The sequence below is a fragment of the Nyctereutes procyonoides genome, unplaced genomic scaffold (genome assembly GCF_905146905.1).
Source record: "Nyctereutes procyonoides isolate TBG_1078 unplaced genomic scaffold, NYPRO_anot_genome, whole genome shotgun sequence".
Lineage (NCBI taxonomy): Eukaryota > Metazoa > Chordata > Mammalia > Carnivora > Canidae > Nyctereutes > Nyctereutes procyonoides.
In genome coordinates, this window is record NW_026575132.1 from 14,088,223 (window position 1) to 14,106,917 (window position 18,695).

The 18,695-nt window shown below is 35.8% G+C and overlaps 1 protein-coding gene across 3 annotated transcripts in view; it reads left to right on the top strand.

The window, feature by feature from the left end:
• The window catches only part of PARD3B (par-3 family cell polarity regulator beta), a 991,638-nt gene that overhangs the window by 814,456 nt on the left and 158,487 nt on the right, over positions 1-18,695 (top strand). For all 3 annotated transcript variants that reach the window (XM_055345407.1, XM_055345409.1, XM_055345408.1), the window contains one exon: positions 15,800-16,102. In XM_055345407.1, coding sequence (XP_055201382.1) covers positions 15,800-16,102 — 303 coding nt within the window. The remainder of the gene's footprint in view (positions 1-15,799; positions 16,103-18,695) is intronic.

The following is an 18,695-nucleotide window of genomic DNA, read 5'->3' on the forward strand; positions in this document are numbered from 1 at the left end:
ACAGAGTCTTACGGCTCTTTCTTCAGTGTTAGTTTGGCCAGAAATCTGGAGGATCTCTTAATGTCTTCACTGCCTCATGAAACATTTTGTAGGGACACTGTCTAGAATTGCTATAAGGGAACTATTGTCAGAGAAGATAGTATGCACTGTGTCATTTGTCCCCCTCCCTCCGAACATCTCTTTGGAGCTAACTTCCCAATGAAAGCTAAGGATGTTTACTAAGCACTTCTGAGAAATTTGTTCACATTACGAGAATACAAATTACAGGAACTCAGTACATTAGCAATAGAGAAAGTTTAATGGGTCTGAGAAAGGTATAAATTTAGGGAAAATGTAAATTGCATTAATAGGAGAGTCTTCACTGAACAGCAAGTCTCTTGAAAGGGTAGTATTTAGTAGTGGGGGGAAGGTACTCAAGAGTCTTGCCACTTTTATGTAAAAAGCGTATCTGGTAAGTAGGAATTGAAAATGACTGCTTTGATTTTGTAATATGAAATATATACTCAATGTTAAATAGGTAAAAACCATTTGATATGGGAAACTTGGTTGGTTCTGGGCAATGTAGGATATGGAAATTTTTTCTGTGGTCATCCCCCCTGGACAAAGAACCAGCTAACTTCTCAAGGACCTCCAGAATTAGAAGGTTCTGAGGCCACCCCTGACTTCATAGGCTTCCCAAACTTCACTGCCTCAACCTGCTTTGATGAGCATCAGCATGCCCTTTGCCTCCTGGCATTTGGCAAACCCTGAGCACAAACTCATGTATAATATTCAGGCACAATAGCTGCAAAGCATAGCATCATTTGTTTCTGCAAACTGTGAAGGAATCAGTGTGGTGTGTGTGTGTATGCAAAAAGAAAAATGTGAAGAAAAAGTCTACGTGAGAGATTCAATTAACAGCATTAAAGAATTTGCATGTCAGTATTGTAGACTATAAAATTTGTTATACGGAAACATACATTTATTTATTATTATTTATTTATTTATTTATTTATTTCAAGAGAAATGATAAATTATCCCATCAATCTAGGTTCCCTTACCACATCAGGTCTGGTCTAGGCTGACAAGAAAAACGGACAGGACAAAAGAAGATCATTTAGAAAATATTACAGATACCTAGGCAGGAATGAGAAAGTGGTAAAAAAAATATTAATGCAGTTAAAACAATTTTGTTGAAAAGATGAAACATTGATCACAAAGGCTGCCTGTAACTCTATATTGGCTGGTGAGAAGAATAATAGTAATAATAATAGCAATAATAAGCTGTAATTGTTCTTGGCCAGGTACACTTGCAGCTTTGAAACAGCATTTATAAGGAAAAGCTGAAGAAACTGGGCCTGGTCATTGGAACAAAGGATAATTGTAGTGACCTAATTGCAGCTTCTATTATAAGAGCAGGAATGATAGCAGGACAAATTATCTCCACTGTCAAAAAAGAAAGCTGTACAGCAGGTAGTTTATAATCTCTTTTAATGGTACTACTTCTTTTACCCCATAGCTCTCCCATGAAAAACCCTCGCTGACCTCGACTACTATCACCACTATAGGTAGCAAGCCTCCTCTTCTACTGTCTATTCATCTCTGTCTCTGTTGTTTGGGTTCAGACGGTAGTAACAAAGAGCATGTCCATGCCTACATCTTCCCAGCATGAGTCAGGTCAGTCAGAAATGTACTGTTGATACATTCTGCAGGAGACAAATTGAGCAGGAAACAACAGGCAAGAGTAACAGTATTTCATAGAGGTTTTGAGGGTAAAGTATAAAGTATGAAATACTGATCAGTAATGTTTAAGTGGACTCATGAAAGGCAAATAATAGGCTCACAAAAATACATGCAATCTATATCACAGATAAAGTGCTATCTTTATCTGTGACATAAAGTGCTAATATCACTACTATACAAAGGTCTTTGAAAAATTGAGGAAGAAAATGACACTCTGATAGTAAAACCAGAAATAGATATGGACAGCTTACAGAAGAGGAAATGAAAATGGCCCTTAAACCTAGGAAAAGAACTCAGCATCATGCCATAAGACACAGGCTAATTAAAACTTCACTGAACTATCACTTCCACCTATGTTTATAAAATATCCCAAAGTTCGACAACATGTTCTGTTGGTGACATGGTAGGGGAAGACATCCTCCTATACTACAAGTCGTTAATGCAAAGAGAACAAGCATGGAAGGAAATGTGTCATCATCTGGGAACATTATATGTGAGTTTCTCTTTGAGCCAACAATACTGCTTCTGTGAATTCATCCTAAAGTGGCAATAGCAAAAATGAAGACTTACTTTTGCATAAGATTTGTCATTATGTCATTATTTCCAATGGTGAAAGATTGGAAATACCCAAATATTCAAAAATATGGGACTCATTAGAGAAACAGAAGCAGAAACAGTAGACTATTATGAAACTTTTTTTAAAATGAGGAAGATCTCAGTTCACTAATATGGAGTTGTCTTCTGAATATTGCTATGAGAAAAAGCAAAATATAGGAGAAATGTATGAGTAAGAAGGAACATAGATATGTAAACATGTTTGCTTTCATTTGAATAAAGTATAGTTATATTTCTTAGGCTAGAGAGAACTTGAAAGCTATGTAACTGTATATTCCATATAGTTGAATTTGGAAATGTAAATTTATCTAACAAATGAAATTAAATCAAAAGGAAAAAAAGGCAATCTCTAAGAATTGAAAATAAACAAACTAAAACAACCTAACTGTAAAACAAACTGGCTGCATGGTTAACTCAGGAAAAAGAATTAAAGCGATATTATAATACAGCATTTTGACTCTACCTATTTAGTGGGATATGTCCTAACAAAAAAATGGAGCTATAAATATCTTAAACTTCATTCAATGATCTCTTAGTAACATTGGCATTATTTTAAGACTATGTATTTAAAACTGTATATATAATACAAATAATGTTATCAGTGGTATTAAGAATCATGATTTTTCATTTAAAGAAAACAAATAAATACAAACTTTTAAAAGTTAAGTAAAGATTCCATAATGTTTACTTTGAATTGGAAAGAGCAGTATGAATTTGAGATTTTTTTTTTTGGAAAGAGGTATTTGTATTTCCTAACTCTATCCATAGAAAAGGCAAGCAATGATAATGCAATGGCAGTGAGCTTCCTAGAGCTCAGGTTATATGCTCTGGATATCACTTCCTACTAGACAGATTGAGTGCCTGGGTGAAATGGCTACTTCCAAGATAGGAACACGAGATACTCAACATGAAGCTGGGACAACTCATTTGTCAAAAAGCAAAGAAGTATCAAAGACAATTAGGTCAAGTCAAAAGGACAAATGAGCCAACATAAAGCAGTTTCCATTGACTAAATATGGAACAGGGTGTGCAAGAAAAAAAGTAAGGAATGCAATTGAAAAAAAAAAGGAATGCAATTGATTAAAAATACCAAGTATGTATTAAAAAAAAAAGATACGAGTTCTTGGGGTGGTTGGGTGGCTCATTTGCTTAAGCATCTGATTAGATTTTGGCTCAAGTCATGACCTCAGGTTCATAAGATTGGGCCCCAGGTTGGGCTCCAAACAGAGCATGGAGCTTGCTTAGGATTTTCCCCCCACCTGACTCCATTGCTCATACAGGTTTTTTTTTCTCTCTCTGTCCCCCAAAAAATTAAAAATTAAAAAAAATATGAGTTCATAATGATATTCACAACCTTTCATCTCCCCCCAAAAAAGATATCTAATAAATAAATCATTGGTCACCATTGGAATTATTAGGGCAGTAACCTTACTCTGAAAAATCAACAATTAAAAAGAATTAAGCATTTATTCTGCTTACTGTATAATTCAGAGTAATCAAACTTCAATATAAGGTCACATTTACAGGCTCCAGGTAGACACATCTTTTGAGGGACCAACACTCAACCCACCACAGTATTCTTTCCCATCAAAAGCTGAACCTGAAACTAAATCTCCAGTGACACTGTCCAATATAGTAGCCATAGTTACATGCATTATTTATATTTAAATTAGCTAAAATTAAAAATTCATACTTTAGTCACTATAACCACATTTCTTTTTTTTTTTTAAGATTTTATTTATTTATTCATGAGAGACAGAGAGAGAGGCAGAGACACAGGCAGAGGGAGAAGCAGGCTCCATGCAGGGAGCCCAACGTGAGACTCGATCCCTGGTCACTAAACCACTGAGCCACCCGGGCTGCCCTGTAGCCACATTTCAAGTGCCCAGTAGCCACATGCAGCTGCTGTGTTAAACGGCACGCATATAATATGAACATTCCCATCATCGCAGAAAGACCTACTGGGCATTGTGGCTCTGGAACTACTTTTCGTAATCAGGAAATACGGGGAATAGAGGAATAAGTTTAATCGCAACACAAAGAGGGAAACATATCCAGCATGTGGGACCACCTACAGGACAATCTGCCTGGTTTCTGCAACAATTCAGGGGCATGAAATAATTAAAAAAGAAAAAGTATAGTTCTTTACAGGAAATGAGACTTAAGAGACATAACCAAATGTAATGTGTGGATAGTTTTTGGAGCCTGATTCAAATAAATCCAGAGAGAAAGAGACATGTTTTAGGTGCTTGGGGAAATTAGTTCATTAACGAGGTATTTAGATGACATTAAGGAATATTGTTAATTTTTAAGTTGATAATGGCATTGTTGTCATGTAATAAAATGTTTAAGATTTTTTGTGATATGTTTTCTGAAGCATATAGAGAATAAATGAGGATTTGCTTTCAAAATAGCAAAAAAATTTAAAAAGAAAAATTAGATGAAAACAGTGGCAACATCCTTAAATATTGAACACAGAATGGGATAATAGGTGTATGGAGGTTCATTGCACTACAATCTGTACTTTGGGGTATCTGAAAGTTTTCGCTATATAATTTTTTAATGTGATCATGTTTAGATTATTTGTACTTAATATAAATGAAAGAAATGTTCATATTGAAGTCAAGCACCTAGGTGGAATTCAAGAATCCAATTCCTGCTACTTATACATGGTCTCTGGCAAAACATCTAACCCTTCTGAATGTTGGTTTCCTCATCTATAAAAGATAATGAGATTTGTGTGCCTTGTGGGAAGTGAGTCTCATAACTGTGGGAAAATTCATCACAAATACTATTCGTGTCTGTTCTTCCTGCTGGATAGATGAAATACTAGATAGGATGGACTCTTGTGTGTAGGACCACCTCTCTGATTTGGAGTGTTGGGAGGGCAATCTTCATTACAGGATTTTTTTTTTAATTCACCTTTATTTTTAGCCCTAGATCAACCAGTCTTACCATTTCCACTGCTACACCATCATCCATGCCACCATCTCTCACCTGGATTATTTTGATAGCCCCCACCTCGTTCTCATGGCTCTTTTTTTTTAGCCTAGCACCCCCACCATCTTCTCAGTCATAGCACTAACATAGAGATTCCTTTGACACGCAAGTCAGATTATATCACTTCAATGTTTAAAGCCTCCCATTGGCTTCCTACCTCACTGAGAGTAAAAACTAAAGTCTTCAGCATGGATCTCAAGGCCTTACATGATCTCAGTCCTGATTTCCTCCCTGGCCTTCTGACTCCTCACTGTCTCACACTGACCTCCTTGTTTTTGGCACTTGCCTACCTCAGAACCTTTGTACTTGCTGTCTCCTCTGCCTGAAATATACTTCCCCAGCTACCTGCAAACATTTTATGCTCCTCTTCAAGCCTTTAATCAATATTCCCACACATTACTTTACCACATATTTAGAAGTGTAACCCTCCCACTCTACCCCAATACTCTTTGCACCTTTGTCTGTTCTATTTTCCCCTACAGCACATATTGCCAGCTGACATTTTTTATTTTGCCTAGGTAATTTGTTGTCTGCTTCTGCCTCCCCTAGCTAGAGTATAAATTCTACAAAAACAAGGACTTCTATGCACTGCTCAATCTCAGCATCAAGAACAAAACCTAAAACACGCAGGTGCCTGACAAATGTTTATTGAATGGTGAATGCAGAAACTTGTAACAGACTGAAAACAAGTTGTCTGGTCTTTAGAGGATGTGTTTATGGATCAATAAGAATAATATGTATTTATCAAAATCAATAGCTGCCTTATAAATTGGTACTTCAGAAGTGAAAAGAAGATGTATTTTCTTAAGCAATTAAAATATTTTCCCAGCAATCACACCCATGGTCTTAATTTGTTATGATAAAAATTACTTTTAGGTAAGGTATTTAAAAGGGAAAGAATTACATATAAGTAAACTTAGAATTGATTGCTCCTAATTTGTTAGATTCTATCATATGTATTTTAAAAGGTATAAATAGCATCATAAGCATTTTTGCCTTAATTTTTGTTTTCTGTTTCAAGGGGTTTTTTTTAATTGAAGTATAATTTGCATACAGTGAAATATTTAGGTCTCATATAAACAGAAGAATATATTCTATTTTGATGAATATATATCAAGATACTGAATATTTCTCTCACCCTAGAATGTTTCCCATTCTCATCCCCCTGCCTTTCCCTATTCAGTACACGCCCTACTCCGGGAAGCAACCTTTTTGATTGCTATGCCTGATCCAGAATTTCTTATAATTTGAAATATGTAGTGAGCTTTTGTGCGTGTGTTCAGCTTCTCTCACTGAGCATGATAATTTTGAGATCATCCCTGTTGTTATTTCAGTAGCTTATTTTTTTTTGTCATTGTTGCTGATTTATATTCTGTTGTATGAATATACCATTGTTTGGTTATCCATTCTCCTGCAGATGGACATCTTATTTCCATTTCTTGCTATGATGAATAAGGCTGTTACCAAACATTCTTCAATGATTTTTGTGGACCTCTGTTGTTGTTTCTCTTGTTAAAGTACCTGAGAGGTGAATTGTTAGGTCATAGCTTTGGTGCATGTCTAGTTTTATAAGGAGCTCCCAGACCTTTTCCCAAAAGGATTGCATTTTTCATATTTCTGGCAGCAATATATGAAAGTTCTGGATGCTCCCCATCTTTTCTAGCATTTGGTGTTGTCATTCTTTTTCATTTTGATAAAGGTATCTCATTGTGGTTTTAATTTGCATTTCGCTGATGACTTAAAATGTTCAGAATGTTTTTATTTGCTTATTGCACATTTCTAGATCTCCCCTTGTAAAGTATCTGTTTAAATCTTTTGCCCAGTTCTAACTGGGTCATTTTTCTTTTTTGTTTCTAAGCTGCAAGTATTTTTTATATAAATTCCTCATTAGATATGTGTGCTATAAATGTTTTCTCTCGTTTGCCCATCATTTTCATGATGCTTGTTAATGAGAAGTTTTTAATTTCGGTGAAATTCAGCTTACCCATTTTTTCTCTTATGACCCATGCTTTCCATGTTTTCTCTAGAAACTATTTGCCTACCCCAAGGCTATGAAGATATTCTCATTTATTTTGTTCTAGTAGCTTTATTGTTGTAAACTTTATGTTCATGCCTATCTTCCATCTTAAATTGATTTTTGTTATGATAAAATGTAAGAACCAAAGTTCTTGTTTCCCTTATGGATTTCCCTTATGTATTTTCCAGAGATTCTCCCTTCTAAATCAAATTGTTTTGGCATGTTTGTTATAAATCACTTCACCAAATATGTATATTACTAGACTCTGTCTTCTATTTCATTCACCTACTTGTCTAATCTTTGCCTTGATTACTGAAGATTTATAGTAAGTCTTAAAGCCAGTACTATAAATCTTCCAACCTATTCTTATTTTTCAAAATTATTTTGACTATTCTTTCCTCCTCACCTTCAAAATCAATTTTAAAATTACATCATTAATTTTTGGAAAATAAACCTGAAAAAAGAAAAGAAAAGAAACCTGAGAGGAGTTTGATTGGCATGACATTGATCTATTCATTTGGATGAATTGACATCTTGCAATATTGACTTTTCTGATCTATGAGCAAGCTAGAACTCTCCATTTATTTAGATCTTATTTAATTTCTCTCGAGTATTTTATTGTCTTCAGGGTAGGAGATGTGCACATCTTTTGTTAAATGTATTTTTAAGTTTGTAATGTTCTTTAATCCCATTATAAATGGTATCATTCTCTTAATTTTGTTGTCTAATTGTTCACTACTAGTACATAGAAATACAATTCACTTTTCTATATGCAATTTGTATCCTACAACATTAACAATAAAAACTATAACTTAAGAAAACTGCCCTAGTCAAACAAATATACTTAAAAGTATATATTGAAAGCATTATCAACCCAGAAAAACTTTTCTAAGTAATATCACTAGACTTTAAAGAAAAGAATATGACAAGATAAGTGAAAAGAGTAAGTTACTAAAGTAATTTATAAGAGAAATAAAATTAGATTATCATCCAGCTTTTCAACAGCAACATTTTGTCATAAGAAAATGGTGTCACATATTTTAAGTACCCAAGGGGAAAGGTGGATAATTTTATATTCAGCAAAAGTGACTGTCAAATATAAAAGACATACTGTTACCAACTGAAGAAACACTGTCCCATGAGTTCTTCCTGAGGAATCTAGTAGATGACTGCATATTCATTGACATTAGGATTTTTCATCCTTATTAAATATACATTTATTTTAGTATATTAAATATATAGTTACTTGTAATGATCAGATTAAATGAGAGTTGAATTCTAGCATATAACTGCTATATGCTTTAACAATGTAGGTATAATGCAGTTACAAAATGGAGGAATGAAGAGCGTATAAAAAGAGGAGTTTAACTCCTTTTAATAAATCATTTTGAGGACTCCTGGGTAGCTCAGTGGTTGAGCATCTGCCTCTGGCTCAAGTCATGATCCCAGGGTCCTAGGGTTGAGTCTCCCCTTGGGTTCCCTGCAGGGAGCCTGCTTCTCCCTCTGCCTATGTCTCTGCCTCTCTCTCTGTGTCTCTCATGAATAAATAAAATATTTTTTAAAAATAATCAGAGATCCTTGGGTGGCTCAGTGTTTTGACGCCTGCCTTCGGCCCAGCGTGTGATCCTGGAGTCCCGGGATTGAGTCCCACATCGGGCTTCCTGCATGGAGTCTGCTTCTCCCTCTGCCTGTGTCTCTGCCTCTCTCTCTCTCTCTCTCTCTCTCTCTCATGAATAAATAAAATCTTAAGAAATAAATAAAATAAATAAATAAAAAATAATCCTTTTGTTTATGGTAGAATTTGGTATTGCTATTGTGAAACTGTCATCTATATAGTACATAGTAGAGCAAGTTGTAATCATCGAATATGTAGTTCTAGTATTCCCTGTGTCTTGAGGAGCAGGATTCTTACTGTAGAAGAAAGGAGATACATATATAATATAGAAATGTAGAAGTGTTGAAGAGACCCCTGGGGTATCCTGCTATTTCTTGACCTCACTGATAGTTACAGACATGTTTACTTTATAGCAGCTCTTGGATCCATAGATTTGTATTGCATGAATGTCTGTATCTCTGTTTCATTTTGTAAATAAAGGGTAAACAAACAAATTTAAAAAGGTACAACAAAATTTTAAATGTTAAACTCACCTTACATTAAGTCTTACAGAAATCTGCCAACAACTTTTACTAAATATGTTCCTTTTGTGGGGAAGCTATAGGTAGATAACTCAAACCATTCTATTCTATCACATCAGACTTACACCCTAGCATTCAGTAAATCATGCACTCCCATGCCCCCTTTGCTTGTAATCCCTCCTTCTGACTGGAATACCTCATATCCTTCCTACATCTCTTCTCCAAGTTCCTTCAAAACCTAGTTCATGTGGCACTACCTTCATGATTCTTCCTTGATAACCCTAGGCTGAATTGACTCTGACCATTTGTACATTTGTATCTTTGTTTTCCCCCATTGAATTATAGGTACTTGTTTCTGACTCCCTGATAATGAGTCAAGGACTGAATTCTTTTTTTAATTTCTGCTGTTCAATATAATATCAGTATGAGTGAATAAATCAATTAGCCAAATTAACAGAAAGAAAACTTGCATGACCCTCAAGGAGCTTATAGTCTAGTTCTGGAAGCAGGATGTGTAGAAATAAATCAAAAATGTTTTTGTTTGTTCTGAAAAGTAATATATAACAATTACAGATTGATAGAGAATTACTCAATATATGGGTTGAAGAGAATTGTTGAGATCTATATGGAGCTGTAGAGGAGTTTAAAATGCACTGCAAATGAATAAATGAATAAAGTTAAATCTTTATTTTAGAAAAACTAGTCAAATATTTGATTAATGGAGAATGAGTACTTGGGAAAAACAGTTGTTTTGAAAGGGACCAAACAAATGTTCAATGAACAGTAATTTGAAGAAAATCGTCATAACTGAGTCGATAATGGAATCATGAAAAATCAGGTTTCCAAGACAAACACTGCCTAATTGCCTGTTTAATTTTTTTTTAAGTTTTGATTCACTGTAACAGTCAAAATGTAGTTATAAGGGACTTTTTTTGATTTCTGAATTTTTCTTAAATTATCCTAAAAACATATGATATAAAAATTCAAATAGTGTACCTTCAATTCCACTTTCCAGAGGCAATCACCATTATGAATTTTCTTGTACCTTTCCAGACCCTTTCTATGCATATCAGCAATATGTAATATATCATACAAATGTCTATATCTATCTTTGCCCGTATGTGTATCTTATTTGCTTTGAGTATGGGAATAGAATGACCATATTTTTTAGTTGTACCATATGTCTTTCCTAAGCCCCCTATTACTGCACATTTAGGCTATTCCTCATTTTTTCATTATTTTGATAACATATAATATGTTTTTCTTTTTTATCATATCTGGGATTCTTTAGTCACAATAAAGACATTTACTCTTTTCATTGTCATAAAAGATAAATCTGATCATCTGACTTTGTTACTTTTTTACTGCTTCCATTTTCTTTTCTTTTTTTTTTTAAGATTTTATATATTTATTTGAGAGAGAGTGAGTGTAGAGAGGAGCAGAGTGAGAGAGAGAAAATTCCAAGGAGACTCCCCACTGAACACAGACCCTGACACAGGACTCCATCTCACAACCCTGAGATCATTACCTGAGCCCAAATCCAGCTTAACCAACTGAGCCAACCAGCTTAACCTACTGAGCCATCCAGACACCCTCTGTTTTCTATTTTTATATGGTTGGAGTTTAATTTCATACATTTATTTTCTGATAATTTGTTGTTTTAGTAGCTTTTTGTAGTAATATTTAATATACTATACTCCGTTTCCTGATTTATCAACTTTCAAGTCACTACTGATAGCTGCTCTAAAAAAGTGAGGAAATGAATACAGCTGAATATTATTAGCACTTTATCCTAAACATCCTTATTGGTTTCTGATTTTCACTAATGATTATTATTTTTATATTATCAGAGTTTATCATATTTATGTTTTTCTGTAATTATGTTGCTACAAATATTTAACCTTTAACCTAAGGTTAAAGTACTGCTCACCTTCACACCTCTCATTTCGTAGCCCTATCAAGTTGAATTCCTCATTTTGACTCAATTTTTGGCTGACTGTTTTTAATTATTAAGTAGCTTTTCACAGTGGGTCAACAAGCTCTATTACCTTAAAAGGTCTAAGAACTATTCTTTTGGCTTTATTTCTGTTTGAGGCTAGCCTGAATTTGCCTGAATTTAGATGACTTGATATTTCTCCTTCTTGAAACATTACTTATGCATACTACATGCAATAACCCGTAATATTTTCTCTTTTATTGTATTTTTCAAATATTTGTTATGACCCATTAAATTAATTTCATGTTTAATTTTTTTTTAAAAAAAATCTGTGCTGAAATGTAGTGTTAAGACATGGGGGAAATAGAGACCTAAGGTCACCAGCAGTTTCAATTCCATATGTTCTTTCAAAATATCTTCTTGCCACATCTGCTGGGTGCACACCCTGGGGGCTTGTTTTCCATAGTCTTCCATTTTTGGGAGAGGAGATCAAGCTGAAAGAGATCAGCTTGCTTAGTGAAGCCTCTTAGATTATTGGTATTATTTTGATGAGTTTATGTTTGTTTAATCTCTGCTCTGATAATTCTGCCTTTTAGCTATGGGACAGGTTAGAGCTTCTTTTCTCTTCTCTCTTTTTACTCTATGAAGTTTCTTCAGTGTAAGAGGAAATATATATATAGATCAGAAGAAGTATCTCTCTTCTAGCTTCACCTCTCTTCCAGTCTTATGTTGGAACCGCACAAGGATTTACCCCATAATTCCGAAGGATCCTACACTTGCTTTCAAATTATCTTTTTCTAAATAAAAGTTTGTTTTCTGTAGTCTTCATCCTACTTTCGGTGAAATGTATACCCTGCTAGAGACGTAGGCATCTATCAACTCTTAATGAACTCTCCCTTTTGGGTTGAGTCCAAATTTCATTGTATGGTGAAAGATTTATGAAAATGAATTTATTAGTTCATTTTTGAATTCCATTGCAGATGGAATTTTTTTCTTCACAATTTCTCAATTGTTCATTCATTTAGAGTTTGAGAGAGGCAAGTAGAGTAACCATACTCTTATTCCATCATTTACTACAATCTCTTGTTAGGGATCCTTGATCTGACAGAGATATGATGTAAATGTTCTTTAGGGAAGATGACCCAACAGACTTTTAAGGTATAGATTAGAGTGGGACGAGGTGACATACCAAAAAATGTTAGAGTAATCTAAGCCAGCACAGTCCAATAGAGCTTTCTGCAATGATGAATCTGTATCTATCTGCATTGTCCAATATAATAGTCAAAAGTCACATGGAGCTATCGACATGTGGTTTATGAAATCAAGAAGCTGAATTTTACATTTTATTTAACTGTAACTAATTCTAATTTAAATGTCTACGACATCATATGGGTAGTGGCCACCATATTGGACAGTGCAGAGCTGGGCAGTGTAGTCTGAATACTAGAGTTTATCTCAAGAAATGGAAATAAAAGAGAGTATCCAAGAGTTATAATGGAAACAAAGAAACAACAATGCTTTTGTAAGGAAAGAAAGAGAAGAAATTTAAACAACTCAAAAGCACAGTGCTGGGGAGATTGGGGAAGCTGGTGGTACCATCCAATAAAAAAGATATTTTATCGGGCACCTGGGTGGCTCAATTGGTTAAATGTCTGCCCTTGACTGGGGTCAGGATCCTGGGATCGAGTCCCACCCACATCGAGCTCCTTGATCAATGGAGAGTCTGCTTCTCCCTCTACCCTTCCTCTCATACTCTCTCTTTCTCTCTCTCTCTCTCTCAAATAAATAAATAAAATCTGAAAAATTCTATTTCAAAAAAGGATATATTATCAAGCGTTATTTTGAAAAATAGACATTTTAACAGGTTGAGTTCCCAGTGATAAGAAGACCTCTAAGTGGAAATGACTATAAACAATTAGAATTCTCACACTGAATTGGGGCAGAGAGAGGTCAGAGCAACCAAAAACAAAACAAAACAAAACAAAATCTATTTCCTTGACATTCCTCTCTGGAGAGAATCTCTTCTGCCCCCATACACCCCTTTTCAGATTGCCTTGTCCTCCCCCACACACAGAGACCCTGATATATGGCATAATAATGACGGTTCAGAGAAATTATTATTTCACCTACTGAGTGATTAATATGAAATTAGTTACTGAAACACTCAGTGGTGCAGAGAGGATCAAGGAGAAATTTAGTTTTGTTTTAGAAAGAAAAAATGTGAGATAAAATACTGCTTTGCATATGCGGAGTACTTTTCATCTGAGAATCTTTACATACCCAGCAAGCCTAATTAATGAGAAAACCTCTAAGAAAGAGAAGTGATGAGATAAGGAACACAGATACTGGTGTTCTATTTCTGTGACTTTTAAAAACCAGGCTTGGTGTTTTCTTCTTTCATTAATGCACAAGTGTAGCTTTATGCAGCAACCGCGAGATGTTCATCTTTCTGCTGAATGGTTTCTCATGAAGGCATCGTGCTCAGGAGGCATAGTAACCACACAGAATCCCACCTCCTGACTTTATTGATGTACTGCGCTCTCTTTGCAATGGAAATCCATCCCTATCATCGTAGTGCAGCGAGTGTTCTCTGATAATCCAGTCTGCACTGTCCCTGAAAGAACTGTTTTGTTGCAGAATAGAGCAAGTTATCTTCTTTATAAAAAAAAAATGATTCAAAACAAACATCCGTGAATCTAGAGCTAATGTGCCCTGAAAGAGGACAGGCAGGGCTTCTTAACAGGTACCCTACCGTGTAATCTTCCTTTCATCTTCATTCAAAATCCCTTGGAGATTCAAGTTCCTCTTTACAAAAATATAAATTCTTCTAATTACTTATGTGTAGGGTACATGATTTGACTTAGTCAAAGAGATATGCAATAATGTGTCCTGGCATTTATTTTCATCTGTTGTGACTTGGGGATAGATGCTGGATTTCTGTCTATACGTTCTTCTTCATGTTTTTTTTTTCCTTGCCTTTTCTCCACTTAAAAAAAAAAAAAAAAAAAAAAAAAAGCTGTTCTGCCAAAAGAGAAAATACCTTGAAAGATAAAGATGATGGCTTTTAAAGATTTTTACAAAGATTTTGATGTTCTGTAAAATAAAGCTAGCTGCCATGTGCAAAAACAGCTGTTTTTGCTTGAAGAGGAGAAGGTACTGAGAGAATTCAGTTTTTGTTTTTTGTTTTTTTAATGCATCAAAGCTTTCTATAAATGCATCCAGGCACGTACAGATCTTTCCCTTCTAGCCCACAGCCTTCTTCTATTCTCAGAGCCCAGGATCCAGGCTTGTCCCCATCCTCTCTTGAGTTCTTCCTCTTGCTGCCTGAGCCAGCATTGCCTGGCTTCTCTCCTAGTGCATACAGAGTGCACCCTTTTTGCCCAGTGATGGAAGGTTACCTTCTTTCCTCATTAGCATGGAACACCTCCTGACACCATCGCATCACCATTGTCCAATAAGATGCCACAGTGACCTTTCCATTCTAACACGTAACTGAGAATTTAGGAGAGCTGCTCTAACACCTTCCAGATTAAATGTCAAATTCTTAAAATTCAGATGGATTTGGAATCCACCTAGGTATATTTTTTCTACTCTCATTCCCAGCAGTCTACGCAGTACACTGATTAGCAGTAGCATTTTGTAATACCACTTAAGGCTTGAGCGCCGTGGAGTCCTGCCAGTAATGTTTAATTCACTTATATGTGCCAATTCATCTCTGTCAGGAGCCTATTAATTTCTTCACTATTTTACTCTGTCCCAGCCCCTATATAATGAGACACAATGATCCCCATTTGTGTAACCAAAAAACTTAGAGTCTCTCATAAATTACCTCGTATCCCACTGCTTTTAGTGACCAGAAAGCTTCTGTATTTCTTTTTCATATTTAAATACATTTTTGCAAGCTCTTTCCTTTAAAAGAATACACTAGACCTCTTGGGTACCAAATAGTGAAATCATAGCCCAAGTATGTGATTCTGATGGGCTCTTTAACATGCATCCCTCTCCCAGGAAGACTTTGTCTTATCACAGCACAGACGTACTGTTCCCACAGGCACTTCCAGTTTGTAGGAAGGGAACATTAATGAGAATCAGCCTCTGACTCTGCAGTTTGCCTAGGCATCGGTGGACAAGATGTCAAAATACCTATAGCATTTCTATAAAAGTTAAGACCCCGTAACAAATAAAGGTCAGAAATGTAAAATCAACCCCATGGGTATGCCATTGGCATCTCTACATGGTGTGATGTTGGGTTAACAGGAGAGTACCAGCTGAATCTCTGACTAGGAAGAATCAGCAGATTCAGGAGAGTCTGTTGTTGGATTATCACATAAGGTTCACATATGTCTCTGCTACCTGTTTTACATTTTTTTCAGGATTGGAGCAAAACATCAGGAACTAAGGGAAAAGCAGGCGAGAGGTCTCATTGATTATGCTACTGGTGCAATTGGATCACTGCATGATATGGATGATGATGAAATGGACCCCAACTATGCCAGAGTGAACCACTTCCGGGAACCATGTGCCTCCCCAAGTGTCTATAGGTCACCATCTCCACCTCGGGCTGGACCACTGGCTTACCATCAGGATGGCCGTCCACTGTCTCCAGAGAGGGACCACTTAGAGGGTCTCTATGCCAAGGTCAACAAACCATATCATCCACCAGTCCCAGTTGACAGGTAATATAAATTATTGTAAGACAAATAGAGTTTTAATTCAGTAAGTTTCAAATCATCTCTACTGCTGAAGCCAATAAAAATATATCCTGTAATCTATTAAAACTGAAAGGGGATAGTCACTTTGGTAAAAGCTATGCTTTGACCCCCCCCCCCAGAAGGTATCAGCCACCAAAAATAAAACAAAATAGCCAGTTATAAGGTGGCATGAACGAATGGTAGTCATTGAGTTCATGATGCAACAGGGAGAAGTTTTTGAAAGGGTATTGTGTCAGAGAACTAATGATGGAAACTTTGAAGGAATATTGTCCTTTCTTCTAAAAGTCTTCCTGTGAAAGATTTATTCAAGAAGATGTCATGACACTGGAAAGTGAGGAGTAAGAGAATGGCGGCCTCTACGTAGGTATAATGGGGCTGGAGTTATATTGAGCCACAGAGGTGCAGAGGACCTTGAAAAGCAAGGTTGGGATTTTACACTCAAGGAAAATGTGATCCTGTATAGATGTTCATGGATGATCAGAGATAAAAAAAAAAAAGGAGATAATCTTGGCAATAGGAGTTTGATGAAGTAGAAAAAGATAAGAGGTGACAAGGCCAAGGATCCTTAGGCTTAGCAGCTAAGGAAAGAGATAATAAGACCATCTGTCAGTACAATTGAAGTAGGTAGGGAACAAAATGATTTCCACCCCACCTCCTGCCACAAATAAAATGTTTCACTTCTTGAAAGGGTGATATAAGAGAGTTTTAGTCAATATACATTGTTAGGTGAGCCCTAGAATTACACACGCAAGGAATGAGTCTACTGACCTTGGTTTAATCTGACTGTAGCTTGAATTCTGGAGGAAAGAGCTGAGGGGGAAGGTGGCAGACACAAAGCTCTCATTCTAGATGAAAAAAAGGACTTGTTTTCCAGATTTCTTTTGGTCCTGACAACCACCCAGTCCCTATTAGTAACCAGCTTTTGTGCGATAGCATGATATATTGCGTATGTTTACCGTTTACATTTCCCCAGCTGGGTGATATTATGCACTTTCAATTAGGTTGGGGAGAGGAAGGGAAATCATGGCATTTTTATGCAGACTGTAAAGTGTAGCTTCGCAAGACTGATTACCTTTCAGAGCCTTTCCAATAACCAAGTGGGAAGGAAGGAGCAATTTTTAATCCTTACTGTCAAGCTTCCAGGTTGATAGTATTAAAGAAAGATGGTCAAGTTTTTCTTTGGGATAAAATGAAAATATAAATTCCTATGACTGGGAGACAGCCCCAATAACTAAACTGTTAATTCAAACGACTGATTAAGAGTTAGCCTTTTCTTTTAAGCCTTCATATACGGTTGAATTTTTATCATTGAAATGATAATACCACTCATGAGCCTCTTCTGGCCCGGACCAAAGCCAATCTTACTTTCCCTAAATCAGACAGGTCTTCATAGCAATCTCCTTTGCATATGCCCACTGCTAGAATCTCAGCACAGAGGGACTATTTCTAAGAACCTCCAAAGCCAATATTTCCCTGTACTAATTCCATGGAAATAAAAACAAGACATTCTATTTTTAAAAAGTTCACTGGCTAAATTCATAGGAAGAATTCTGGGTTAAGCCCCTCCGGGCAGGTTTTCTTACTGCAGTCTTCATATCCCCAATATGCTAACGTGCACTGTAAGCCTCTAAAAGGACCATAAAAGAGTCAGCACTATCACTTTCCAAATTTTTGTCATCTAATGCTTATTTTGTTTTTCTAGATCCAATAGTTATTCTTTGGAACATGAGGAGACCCCATCCTAAGCTAATTTTCACGCATGTAGATTTGACCAGTAAAGAAATTTCTTAGCATAATGTTAACTGTAGCCAGTATAGAATGATATATTTTTTTCTATGTTATTTATTCCTCAGCCCAGACAGATGTATAAGTGATAGTCTTTCCTTTGGCTCTGACCCCACTGTATTATAAGTGATATAAAGTTCTGTCTTCAGTGGAGTTTTAGTCACTTGTCATATTTTTGGATAATAGATCAAAGTATGAGGCTTTATACCAGAATTATCTTTATTCTGCTCTTCTCTTTCATTATATTAAAAGATTGTTCGGCTCTTTGTTCTTTAAGTCTTAAAATGAGCAGTTTTTGTCTTAGCACACAGTAAGCACTCAATACATCATCATCATTATTATTACTGTACTTTATCAGTGAAGTTCTCAACTTTCCTGGTATGCCTGGAACCAAGTGAGATCTAAGAAGAGAGTTGCTGTGGGCATCTCACACAGTGTTTATATGCAGGAACCATGATTTCCAAACCTACTTTATGTACAATTAGAGGCATGTCATTCATTTTGTCATCTGTTTGATCTTTCATTCATCAAACACTCCTTTGGCACCTACCGTGTTCTAGTTACTGTAGTAAGTTCTGGGAAAGATACAAAGATAATTAAGAAGTGGCCCCAGTCTAGAGAAAGTCATATTCTAGTTAGAAGGGAATCAACATATATGGAAATAAGTCATTGCAATATAATGTAAACAGAAGAAAAAGAAGCTTTTCTAATTCTGCTGTTCAGGAAGGCTTTTCAAAAGGAAGCAGCATTTGGACTGGCTCTAGAAGGATTA